Source organism: Ochotona curzoniae, unplaced genomic scaffold (assembly GCF_017591425.1).
Source record: "Ochotona curzoniae isolate NIBS_2020 unplaced genomic scaffold, NIBS_Ocur_1.0 contig_1482, whole genome shotgun sequence".
NCBI classification, from domain to species: Eukaryota; Metazoa; Chordata; class Mammalia; order Lagomorpha; family Ochotonidae; genus Ochotona; species Ochotona curzoniae.
This window is the reverse complement of record NW_024465100.1, coordinates 6,645,371-6,658,978: the sequence shown is the minus strand read 5'-3', so window position 1 is coordinate 6,658,978 and position 13,608 is coordinate 6,645,371. Positions and strand designations below refer to the sequence as shown.

Below are 13,608 nucleotides of genomic sequence, written 5' to 3'. Positions count from 1 at the left end.
TGGAATTCACAACCATTTGTCTTGTTATATGCATACAATTTTGATTGGACCCCACTCCATTATCACCTTCAAACATAATTACTGAGTTTTTCAGACAAAGTAATTGTATTCTCCCTTAGTTCAGCTATTATCCCCTGAATGATTGAAGTGAGACTGTCTACATAAAAGGGAATGAATAGAGAGGGAATCAATGAATCACACTTGTTCTCTGACATATTGTCATCTGTTCATCTTAGCAGGATCAGAAAAATCGACAAAAAGGTTCCTAAAAATGTCTGGCTTCAGCTTTATTGACAAACCAGACATCCCCATGAATGTATTCATGCCAGCTCCAGCCCCAAAATGTCATTTTAGTTATTGTAAAAATAACCGTTATGTATACATACGTGCACACTGATCTATTTTTTTGTTATAAACCAATGCTTTGACACAATGGAATTATGTATTAGTCCAAAAAATATACTCAATACAAGAATTGGACCATGAAGGGAAAACAGCACAACCACATAGAAAATGAGTAAGAATGAAATCAAGGAAGATTGGATATAGAGTCCATGGTGTCATCTTAATGATGATAATTTATAAAGGAAACCCAAGAACAAAATGACAAAATGTAACTTTTTTTAGATGTAGCAGCTTTGGGGTTTGTTTCACCATATCTTAGCAATAGAAGCTGGCTGGTTTTTCTATTACAGAGTAAGGAACATTACACTTTATTTTTTTCTCCCACACTCAGAATTTAAGTCTTCTCTCAGAATGGGACATATTGTCAAAGGGGTTACCTTGTTGGTGCACATACAAATACACCCTCCATGTTTCCATTTTTTATTATTATTATATTTTTGACAATCTTTACATAGTTAATTAGGGTAAAAAGGTTAAGGGCAATAGGAAAGTGGGTAAGACTTATTTCCAGATAGTTTCCTTCATGTTTAAAGCGGGGTATTAAGGGAGAAGGCCCACCCAACTTCCCACCCTCCCCAGGTCCCGGATGTAGGGCATGCTCCGAGGTTCTTGCTCAGGTGGTTTCGATAGTTCACCAGTTATGAATCGCTGCCAATCTTGCCATTCCAAGCACTATAAGGTCTTTGAAGAATCCGCTGATTGACATAGTCCATCACGTGGTTTTCCCGAGTCCTAGTCCTTCTGAGTTGCTGTGGCTTTCCTAGGTGGGCATATGCGGTCGCACTGGCAGTGGCAAGTCATCCTTATCCCTGGCTTTCTTCAGAATGGTCGACATATTTGACGGTAAGATGTGAGCTGTAACATTTTTTTAAAGTTTTTTTTAAAAAAATTGTTCAAACACATCAAGTTACCTAATTCCAAAGCAATGAAAAGTAAATATTTATATGGGGACTTTGCCTCCACATGTTGTTCAGAGCAGTTATCCCAAGTAAACAGCCCAGAGTTCAAGAAGGAATATCAAATGCGGAAATGAAGTTCTTAGCTCTAACTTCAGGTCTAGAGAATATGACTAAAGACTTGTACTAACTGGAGATTTGAAAACCAAGGCACTTGCTCTGAATAGCAGTAGATGGAGGCTGGCATTTTAAGAGGAAAAGATTGCCTTTGCTTTCCTCACACTCAAAAATATCTTTTTCCAAGAAAGGGGGAAAAAATGACAAGGAGGTGAGTAATCTTCATTTTAAATACTCATGCTTGCTTGACCATCATCTTCCCCTAATGTTTAACAATCTTCAGGTTTTTTTTCCAAGAGGACAGCTTTCACTGTAATGGGCTAAGCTCGTGTTAACAATGTCCCCAAATATTTATTCATTCACAAGATCATAAATATGATGTGTAAAACCACAGAACTTACTGAATCTGTCTTAGTGGGGAAAAAATCAAATTATTTAGTCTATCAACTGTCCTATAAATTGGCCAGAAGATAAGCATCCTGACAGTGGACTCAGCAATAAACTAAAAAGCTAGCTCAAGAAAGTACTTGAAATTAGTATCTGTGATGCTAATCATAGTTTATATTATTTGTTGTAAATGACAGCTTTGTGAAATACAGGGGTCAGTTTTTGAACAACCAAGTGGAACTATAGTAAGTGTACTACTTCGTTATTAAAGATATAGGATTAGGAGGAACAATTTATGCTGGGTTTGCAGTCCCTTTTTGTGTAGCTAATGATAATACACACACTGTTAAAGGACAGTTTGTTGGGTTTGCATTGTAAAATAATTGCACTTTCAAAAGACAGCTGATACATTTTTCAATTAAAACTAGATCACTGATTACATTTGGTTAGTTTGGTCCTCAGGTGTGTAGAAGAAGGATTTCTGGCACCAGGTTGACCACCAAGGACTCATTCTCTTTTCAGTAACATTTGGCTCTTAACATTTTAAATAAGTAACATACATTCTGAAAGACACAGTTTAAGCAAATTGCCCTCACCTACTCTTTACTCCTGCAGTCCTTTCAGGTAAATGCAATGTGGCTTTGAGCCAGGCCTGCTGCCTCAGCAACAGTGTAAATGAATGTATGGAGTGGAGGAGAGAGCAGGAATGCACATGTCCTCATAAGGCTACATGTAGTGAAGGGAAATTTGTTAAGATGTGATATGTGCCTCATAAGATCCACTTATTTGCAATGCATTGTACAATTATTAAGTCAATATAGAAGTGTAGGACAAACAGAAAAAAAAAAAACCCTTGTCAAAGAGCTTAGAGCCTATTTCTTGACCAGGAAGGTATAGTTACAAAAATAGTTAAATGCACATAAAATGAGATTTTAATAGATCCCATGGAGAAAAAAAACTCGGGATGATAAAGGGATTCTAGTGGGAACGATGTTCAAAAAGGGGCAAATGTAAACAAAAACTGAAAACTTGCTTGACATGTAAATAAGAAATTGTCATTAAAATGTATATTTTGTTTTAAAATTATTTTTGTTTCATTTGAAAGGCAGAAAGACAGAAAAATGTTCCCTCCATTGGGTCCCACCCCACATGCCCGCATTACTAACCAGGGCTCTGCCAAGACTAAGCCAGGCTACTGGGACTCCATCTGGGTCCCCATCAGGCTGTCAAGCACTTGAGCCATGATCTGCTGCCTCCTTGGGTGCGCATCGTCCAGAAACTGGGAAGCTGAGTAGATGTAACTTAACCAGAGCACTCTGATAGGGAGCGTGGGTGGGTATCCCACGTGACCGTGCAACAGCTCTACCAAATACTCAGGCCTAGAACATACATTTTCTTAAAGACATATCATGAAACGTCTGATACTGAAATTGAAAAAATAATTTCTACCTTAAGCCAAGACAGAGCTTGCAATCTCTAGCCAAGTATGCTTTTGGTATTTTCGTACATACCTGTAATTTTGAATTCTCCCTCCAGGAAAGATCGTCATTGATGGGATAGACATTTCTAAACTGCCCCTCCACACGCTGCGCTCCCGGCTTTCCATCATCCTGCAGGACCCAATACTCTTCAGTGGTTCCATTAGGTGGGTGACAAGCTCAGCATAAACCTGTTCACTTCAGAATTTACTTTCTGGCCTTTACGCAGAACTTCTTGTAAACTTGCTTTTCAGTAAATGTGAAGTATCACTGTTGATAAGATGAAATACAAAGGGACTTAAAACGTTTGTGGAAAATGGAATTAGAAGACAAGTTTGTTCTACTCTTTCAAATCCATACATACTTTCTCAAGGCCAGTTTGTATTTTGACAACTCAGAGTGGGCAACCCCTAGAGTTGCTTATTAAGCCTGGAGACTAATTGCTTAAATTTCAAGGAGTTTCTGTCCTTCGATTTAATTCCACAAAGGCCACCACCCCGAATCCAGGATCAGTGATTTTGGCCTTTTCTGAAATATTACACATACCCTGCTGAGCTACTTTTCTGGCATAGCCTTATGAGTGTGGCTCAACCCTTCTCCCTCACCCCCTCAGTTTTACTTTGAACCCCAATTACTGCAGAGAAGCGGCTGCCCCAAAAAGAGGTATCTACTAATATCTGCTAAATGTATATAGGAAACCCATATAGGATTTTTCTTCCCAAGCTGTATTTTCCATGTACCTTTTGGAGTACTCTTGTATTTTCTATTTCTCAAAGCATGGAATTCTGTAGAAGTTCTGGATTTCCAAGCTCTTCACCAATACTAAAGTTCGTTCATAACTCCAACCACATGGCTTGTGAGTTACTGCTGTTGTGCTTGGTGCCACACAGCTTACCTGAAATAACAATTTTCATGTAGGTATATGCATTTTGAAACATTGCCACAGGAACATTTTACAAGACACCATTCACATTAAACTAAGAGTAACATGGAGCAGTTGGATTCAAGTAATGAAATGGGCCATATCGTAGCCTCTATAGAAACATACCTAATGATATCAAACGCCATCTTTTGATAACAGTAAGGTCATTCATTCATGAAATGTGAAATCCTGCTTACTCTGTTGTAAGCATTGTGAAAACACATTTTAAGCACACAAGCCTATAAGCATATCACTTCTGTTCACTAATGACATATTTTTCCTTTCAGATTTAATTTGGATCCAGAGTGCAAATGCACAGACGACAGACTCTGGGAAGCTCTAGAAATCGCTCAGCTGAAGAATATGGTCAAGTCGCTGTCAGGAGGTCTAGGTATATGTTGGAACAGAGAGACATTTATGGCATAAGTACTTAATCGACTCTAAATATTTCTACATGCTTTTCTTTCTGGAATTATAAAATTCTAGTGCTAAATCCCTTTGCATTGAAAATGTTCTAATGCCCTTTAAGATACTATTCCAAAAATCTAGTGATTTTTCTCATGGAGGAGCAGAGGATGAACAACAATCCATTCCATTGGGAACAATTCGGAATACCCCAGTTCATCCATCCTCTGCTAGTCGCTGTCATCAGATGGTTCCCTGCATTCATTGCTGCTGGGGTGATGCTGCCCTCCTGACTCCGGTGAGCTTGCACAGCGGTTCAGGTTATCACGCCCACACACCATTGAGAGGCAGCTTCTCCACGGTAGGAGCTTTGGTGTGTGTAGAATAGAGTAAGGGGACTGTGGTTGGACTGTGCTAGCCAACATTGGGTGCAACCTTTCAACAAAGACTGCACCGGTTGCCAAAGCCCTGGCACCCTCCTCCTCTGTTACATAAATTAAAAATCAGAAAAGAAACGCCTAGCCTGTAAGTATGAGAAGACATTATAATTAGGTGCATATAAAACATCAAAATTCCTTTTAGGAACCTAAGATGTTTAAATTTTAATGAGATATTTTGAAAAGTTCATCTTACATTAGCAGCTTGTGAAATATAGATGGAAGAACAAAGTAAAATGCAGATTTCCTCATGTATTCATGCAACAATGTTTTCCTCAGTTACTGCGTCACATATTGTACTGGAGAAAGTGAGCCAAAAAATCAATTCCACTATTACCCAGGGAAGCTTACATCTAAAGGTATCCAAATCTATTGGACTTGGAATACAGAATATTGAATTTCTTTAAAACAAACATACCACAAATTAGCTAAATGTGACATTGGTCAAGCCACTTCATCTAACTGGATATAACACAAGGATATTCCATGGTTCTTATTGCAGGTTTTTCCCCCCATTACATGAATCTCTAATGTCTTTCAAAAATGCTTATCAAGTGTTTATATTCCACTGCCAGGAAGCTTTTCACTGCCTGCTGTAAGAACAGAGTGATCCAAGATCATCCTCATGTGTCAAGTTCGTCCTTCCTTAGCCCTCGCACTGTTGCTATACGATGTATTTGCCAGCTGCTGCTGACATCTTGGCTGCTTCCTCTGGTTTAGATGCAGTTGTCACGGAAGGTGGGGAGAATTTTAGCGTGGGACAGAGACAGCTGTTTTGCCTGGCAAGAGCCTTTGTTCGCAAGAGCAGCATCCTCATTATGGATGAAGCAACGGCCTCCATTGACATGGCCACAGTGAGTACATTGTGTGTGCCTTAAATTGGTGCGTTGGGAAACATGCGTATAAGTTCCATTTTATTTTCTGTGATTTGTTTCTGAATCCTCAATGTGATTGTTTTGAGTGACTTCTCAACCAGCTCCTTGATTAACCACTGAGAATTACAATAAATGGGCCATGATACATATTCTAAAAGAATTCCAATTCCTAATAACTGAAATAATAAGTTCAGGCTTGCAGAAATGTTCTAAGGAAAATAATTTCTTAATTGTGTTTAATTTGAAAATAATTGTTTATATGTGTGTGGTGTTGCAGTGTGATTTTGAGCTGTGTGAACACTGTAGAAAGAGAAGTCAACAACGTAAAAAACCTGTTTTAGCTATTTGTAAATGTATAGCACATTACTGACTGTGGTCACCATGTAATCCAATACATCACTAAACCTGAGGGCTATTACCAAAGGACAAAGGATAGGAAGCACTGGCAGAGATGTGTACAGGATATAGATTACTATAGCCATTTTGGAAAAGAGTGTGAAATTTCTAAAAAAAAATGAGTATGTCAATGATTACCTACATGCCTAGGTTCATTTTGTTACAATTCACAATAGCCAAGGTACAAAATCGGGCTAAGAGCCAATAAATGAATGATTGGATAAAATATGGTATCTTTCAAAACAAACTCCTGTCATTTACAATGACATGCATATAACCGGACATCTTATGCTAAGTGAAATAAAGCACAGAAAGATATAGACTATATAATCCACTTGTGTTGATACTCATCTGTAGAGTATGTCAAACAGTAAAAAGGAAAAAAAAAGTGGGTAGCAGAAGCAAGGGGTTTGGTGGGGAAAGATGAGGATCCGTTTCTGGTAGACTGAAGGAATAAGCTTTAATTGATTGCAGTGTATCATGCCATACATTTTTGATACAATTGCAGAGCTCAGTTGCTGAGAGTCCTGTACCATGTGCTGACAAAGTGGGAGAACACAGCATGTGAATGGTACCCAATCATTTACCCAAGCAATTTGAAAAAGATTATTTGCTAGGGTTACCATTGAATTTCCTATGTTCAAGACTGAAAGCTAGAAGCTTTGCTTTTTGAAATAAATTATTTAGAGGGTTCAAATATGTCCAAGAAAGACCTGGCTGGAAGGCTGGGATTAAGTAGGGGAAATGTTATATAAAGACCAAAATTGTGTATGGGATAATAATGTTATTCTTTCAACTGTTAATTTAATAGCAAAAGTTTGGTATTACATAGGGGAAAAAAAGACCCACACCAAATACTTTACATAGTGTCAAACTATGTCCCAGAGTAAAACAATTTAAAAATAGTTAAATTACTGAAAATGGAGCTACCAATTTGACATCATTTTTCCATTAAGAATATTAACCAAAGTGCCTATGTAAAGTTATATAGCTTTCTCAAACTCAACATAATATAAAGCAATAAAGGCATTTTACCAAGTAAGTATAAATGCATCAAGTACATCAAGATTAACATTAATTAGTAAGATTTATCAATCCCTAGATTATTAGAAGGATAATACAACTAGGGCAGAGAGAACATATTTGAATAGAAGAAAGAACCTCTTCATTTTAAGGGTTAACAAATCCAGTATTACTCTGAGGAAGGGGTAGAATATTTACCCATACCTTTTAAATTATAAAATAACATTGTATTGGAAATAAAAATGGGTTTTGCCTGGATTATCCTTGTATGGGTAAAAATCCATATTTTTGGCATGAATTTCAATTTTTCCTTGATCCAAAGGTTAGTACCTTAGATTCTGTTGACTTCGAATGCTTGCTATTCTTAGTATATTACAAGTGAGAATTTTAAAAATATTTGAGTTTATTAAGAGGAGAGACAGAGTTCCCATCATTTGCTTCACTCCTCAAACTTGAAGCAGCCAGACCTAGCATGGGGCTGAATTGAAGACCTGGATCTTCCATCCAGGTCTCTCACCTGGGTCACAGAGACCCAAGCATTTGAGCCATCATGGTTGCCTCCCTGAGTCTGCACTGGCAGGTAGCTGGAGTCAGAAGCCAGACATTGAACCCCAAAACTTTGCTGTGGCACATCTTAATATTGAGGCAATATGCACATTCTAGCAAGTAAACATTCTGATGTAATTAACTTCAGTTGCCTCTTTGAGTCCTCTGGCAAGATATATATCTGTCGGTCACTCTGTTGCTCCCTAATTCATCTGCATGGTAAGGACACCAGTAGTCCCCAACAGGAGCCTGCTACCGAGCACTTGCTCCCTTTTTATCTCCCATTGAAGACTCAGGAGTCAGAATACACAGAAGGCACTGGACATGGTGGGATATTGGCCTTAAGGACAAAATGTTGTGACAAGAGAAAGGTAGTCCAGAATAAAGTAATGCTTTGTCATTTTTATTTCAGGAAAATATTTTACAGAAAGTAGTGATGACTGCCTTTGCAGACCGCACCGTTGTTACCATAGCTGTAAGTATGGGAAACAGGGTTCACTTACTCCACTGTCATTATTCTAAGATCCTATCATCTTTATGACTGAGCAATTAGAATATACTTACGTTGAATTATAGATTCCTGATAATATTTCTGTATCAGTACCAAAAAAGGAAAATGTGTATTTTGAAAGCATCTTCCTCCCAACTCTGTGCCCTGCCTAACTCCCTTAAGTTGCAGTGTTAACACATCCTACATCTAAGGACTCCAGGTCAGGACTCAGACCCGTCCACCAGCTACAGAGGGAAGTTCTTATGGAATAATTCTGTCTTCCATGTTCTGATCATCTGATCAACAGATTCAAAAGCAAAACTCAGATTTCATTACCGATTCCATTACTATCTATACTTCTCTTTCTGCTCATTTACCTTAAAAAAAAAAGACACCCCACAGCAGAAGCAGGTATTTTGTACTGATGGTGCCAAGCAAATAAAGAATTGCAGAAATCTACGTAAGATAGGCTACGGTGTCTTGTCCCTTCCTCTTCATCATGGGCTGACTACGTGACTGTTTTCTGATGGTCTCTTAGGCATCCTTAATTCTCCTGACTTCTGTTTTCTCCATTTCTCCCTCCAGCACCGTGTCTCTTCTATTGTGGATGCAGGCCTTGTGTTAGTATTTTCTGAGGGTATTTTGGTGGAGTGTGATACTGGTCCAAACTTGCTCAGTCACAAGAATGGCCTCTTTTCCACTTTGGTGATGACCAACAAGTAGATCCCCATGATCTACTCTGCCAGCTGTCCCATTATCTGGTAGTTATCCCTGAGGGATCCCCTGCATGAGGCAAGGCTAATGCTGGGATGGAAGGGAGAGGGTGGGAGGAACTGGGGTCTGGGAACCACTGAGTCATACTACGCAATCACCTCAGTACTGAATAATGCACTTTCACATGATTTCAAATGTCTGTGTGCATTAAGAGATTTATGAAAGTTTAAAGTTGACTGACCTCCCTCCTATAGACCAATTTCATTGTTCCTTGGGGATTTTTGTAGGCATCCTTTAGAAAGCTACAGATGTCCCATACCTGCCCCGTGAATACACCTGTCATTAACTGTTGAGTGCCAGGAGTTGTTCATGGTGTGCTTGCTGGAGTTCCAGTCTGGGGGTAATGCTGGACAGAAGGATGCCATGTCTGCAACATAGCAGGACATGAGTCCTTGGCGAGACACACGGTCTGCCTAGTGGCTCACCTCAGACAAGCCCATTTCTGCCTTCTCCCGGTGACCTCTGTGTTTCCTCTGCCCTGGAGGAGACTCCAAGTCAGTCATTCACAAATTGACAAAGTCAAAAAAGAGTTGTCTAATATTCCTGAAAATTCTCTCGCTGTAGAAGATAGGGAGGTGAGTTGGAGAAAAGAGGACTTTTTGTTGCCCCTAGGATAGTGGGGAGATGGAAAGAAAGCAGATCCCAATCTACTGAAAAGACTGATTTTTTTTTTTACTCTGCATGAAGCATGGTGTGGTTTAGTGCATCTAAAAAAAATGAGTACATTTTCCTTATTAAAAAGTGACCTATTATATGATCTAGTTCATCCTACATTTAGTGAGTACTTTTCCATCATCTTTCATATCTTTCTTACACTCATTCTTTATTTCAAGACTATCCGTGGCTACTAGGATACGTAGAGTTCCTCTATTCACGTCAAGTCATGGTAAGAGGAAGATTCTTTTGAATCCTCCAACTCAATCCTAACCGGCTCAAAGAGAAGCCACTGCTCTTGGTCTCAAAGTTGTGTCTTTGGCTTTGACTAACTGCTGCTGAAAACTGGAATAGTGTTAAAAGATACCTTTGTCCAGTGATAACACAGGCCTTTGCCTCTGAGGATAACTGCGGCTTGTACTTGGGAAGACTCGGTAGAAGTGAAACCGGTGCACTTGTAGGTTTGCAGCTCTGGAGAATGGCTCCCACCGCATGCTCGTGTTTCAGCCTGAGTGGTCCAGGAGCACAGTGACAGCCTAGTGAGCAGGACGAAGTAAGAAGTGCTTTAAGGGTGAAATGCTTACTTCAAAGACAGTACTAATGGAAATAATACATGCTTTATAGAAATGAGTTAACAAGGTGTTTTTTGTGCTTTAGGGATAGGGCTGCTTGAAATTTTACATTTACACATTGTAAGCCATGTGTAAATGTAAAATTTCTATTAGACACTGCTAGTATTAAGAGGAAAGAAAGGACCCAACACAGAGATAATAAAGGAAATTCTAAATTTTCTTTTCTAATTCTAAATTACAAAAGGGAAAAGCAATAGTAGTTGATGTTTACTGCCTGCATGTATATGTCATATCATGGGCACAATTGTTTTTAACCTGGATCTGATCCTCACCCTGGGTCTCCCAGACAGGCGCTTGCATTGCATCCCTAGCAGCGTGCAGTCTGTAGCTCTGGACTGTTCAAGTTGCAGGTAGGAAGCCATAGCCTGAGTCCTGTCTTGTTGGCAAGTCTCCACTGCTACCCACGATATTAAGTGTGACAGGTCAACAGTCCCCTCAGGTGCCAGATACTCCCTCAGAGACCTTTACCACATTTTGAGGTAACTGAACCTTGCTATCTGTGAACCTTGGCTGTTGCTCCATTCTATAAACCCAGATGCCTTCCCCATACCGTGGAGAGGATACAGCATCCACAGTTTAGGAATGTTGTAATGATTGACAAGTATATGTGGAGTATATGCCATATACTCTATAAGTGACATATTTATTAGCTATTAACAGCAAAACATCTTTCCAAGAGTATTATGCAGAAGTAAAGAACAGGTGAGTGGCTGAGATCTCAAAAGAGATAGGGTAGGCATGTTTTAAAGTGCTGGATAATCCATGTACTAGTGCATGCTGGGATCAACTGTCCCATACTGTGTTCCCAGAATTGAACCACTTTACAATCTCTGAGCTGGCCATTTACTGAGTCACCCGATTCCATACTAAAATATTTGACACTAAAATGTAACCCAGTTGGTTCACAGTGACTCCTCTTTGCATTTGATTATTGGACCAATATTAACCTACTTACACCTAAGCTTTGGTGAAGATGGTTAACACTGATATATTAATTATACTCAAGACAGTGCAGATGGCTCAATGTAAAAAATCTCACCATACTGGGCAACATTTTAAAAAGTATATAAACATACAATACTTCAAATAAGAAACAAAAAGGAGGGATCTGGGTTTCAATCTGGGAATAATAACGCTGTGGCTTGCATTTGGGTTGTGACATTCCTAACAAGGATGCGTTCTTTTCATTTGCAGCATCGGGTGCACACTATTCTGACAGCAGACCTGGTAATTGTGATGAAGCGTGGAAATATTCTAGAATATGACACACCAGAAAGCCTCCTGGCAAGGGAGGATGGCGTGTTTGCTTCTTTTGTTCGTGCAGATATGTGAATGGGTCTTAGTGATGCATGGATTTAAAATCATGCAGTAATAATGCACTTCTTAGATTATATAAGCCTGACTTTTATAAAGTAGCATCTTAAATTTTTACGTTTTGTATAAGCAAACAAGTTCTTATTTCCTTTTCCTAATTTTTTTTTCTAAATGGTATTTCTGATACTATTTCTGACTGTGTTCAATAATGTTTTTCTAAGAATCAAGTCACTTTAAGAAAATGATCAATTAACAGCTAATGCTTTCTCACTACAATATCTGGTAAATATCTCAAGCAAAATTGAAAAGTCAGTGTTACTATCCTCTTACCTGTAAAACTAGAATTTCCTTGCTTTAGCACTCTCGAGATGTGATTGGGAAAGAATAGGAGGGGGTATTTTCTAACAAATACTAGAATTATCTGCTTTATGAAAACACAAGCAGTAGTAACAACTTTCTTATATTCAATGTCTTCACACACGCACACCAGATTGTGTCCTGAGGTGAAGAAACTGTCAAATTTCAGGGAGTCCTAGAAAACTACAACCTTAACTAGAAAGATCATGAAGGGTGTGGATATTTGAAAAATTAAACTCAACACTGCAGTTTTCACTATCCAGTAAGAGAATTCTTAACACCAAGATAACGTGCCTAACAAACCTTATGTATCTAGACAATGAACCATGCATGAATAATTCTGGGTGAAGCTTGCTCCAAGGTGCAGATGCTGTCCTGCAAGTAGCCCAATGTCAGGGTGAAACCTTTTCACACAAGGAAGTTAGATACCAGAGAGGCTTCTAGACATTTATGCCACCAGTATCATGTAAGTTATTTTTTTATTGCAAAGTCAGATTTAGAGGGGGAAGGAGATACAGAAAGATCTGTCAAAAGTATTTCAAAATGTAATTTTAATTTCAGTGTGTGTGTAAAATAATTTTAAAATGTCAGATTGCTGTCATTCATGCTTGCAAGTTTTGCAATTCTGAATGCATCCAGTACAGATACATGAGGACACGTGTACTATAAGAGCTTGAAGATGTAACAGTCAATGGAAACAGAACATGCCGTTTTCTTGCTGTATTCACTCTTGGAAAATACACTGTGCTGTGTGTCCAGAAGATGTGACTGTCTAATTTTTTTACATGAATAGAGAACCATAATATTAACCACACATTTCCTCATGCCATTTAGCTTATATAAATATTTTGATTAGAAATGAATAGTGTTTCCTAACCAATAAACCCAGAACAGAATCACTACCCATTAACTGAACCCTAAAAATACTTTCTAAAAATTAATCTCTTAAATTATTGCTGGTGTGTAAAGGTATGTAAGGCTGAATGGGCAGATAAATTTTTTCCCATAATCACTGAGGATATTTTTAAATTGTATTTCTATATAGCCAATGTGAGCAGAAGCATATGTTATACAGTGAACTGAAAATCACGTTTACCAAGTGTCTGCCACTGCACAAAGTTTTTGATTATTAAGTAATTATTTGTTTACAAAACTAACTTGACCGCAAAAAATCAAGGGCGATGTCTTTAACCGCTGATTGCATTGTGCATATGAAGCATTAAGATTCATCTTGAAATATGTAGACACTTATCTATATAAGACCAGTGTAAGCAAATCAAAATTTGCACTAACTGAATCAATTTTAGCATTTTACAGTCTTAATATTTAGAAAAACAAATTAATAAGGCCTTATAGTAACAGTTACATCATTAAGAAATGATGAAGACTTCCAAACACTATTTTCATGATCCACTTAACTTGTTAAGTCTTGTGATTCTAATCTAGAACTAATCTAAGTATCTGGTATTTGAGATCTGGGACCATGTCATCTTGGGCACT

General features: G+C 38.4%; 1 protein-coding gene across 7 annotated transcripts in view; it reads left to right on the top strand.

Annotated features, from left to right (window-relative positions):
• The window catches only part of ABCC9 (ATP binding cassette subfamily C member 9), a 101,069-nt gene extending 89,300 nt beyond the window's left edge, over positions 1–11,769 (top strand). For 4 of the 7 annotated variants that reach the window (XM_040968387.1, XM_040968420.1, XM_040968413.1 and 1 more), the window contains 6 exons: positions 1,170–1,248; positions 3,342–3,450; positions 4,493–4,596; positions 5,768–5,901; positions 8,300–8,362; positions 8,963–9,100. In XM_040968387.1, the coding sequence (XP_040824321.1) occupies positions 1,170–1,248; positions 3,342–3,450; positions 4,493–4,596; positions 5,768–5,901; positions 8,300–8,362; positions 8,963–9,100 (627 nt within the window). Of the gene's footprint in view, positions 1–1,169; positions 1,249–3,341; positions 3,451–4,492; positions 4,597–5,767; positions 5,902–8,299; positions 8,363–8,962; positions 9,101–11,631 lie in introns of those variants that run through there. The other 3 variants (XM_040968394.1, XM_040968405.1, XM_040968398.1) reach the window with 1 other exon arrangement.
• Positions 11,770–13,608: the final 1,839 nt, after the last annotated feature.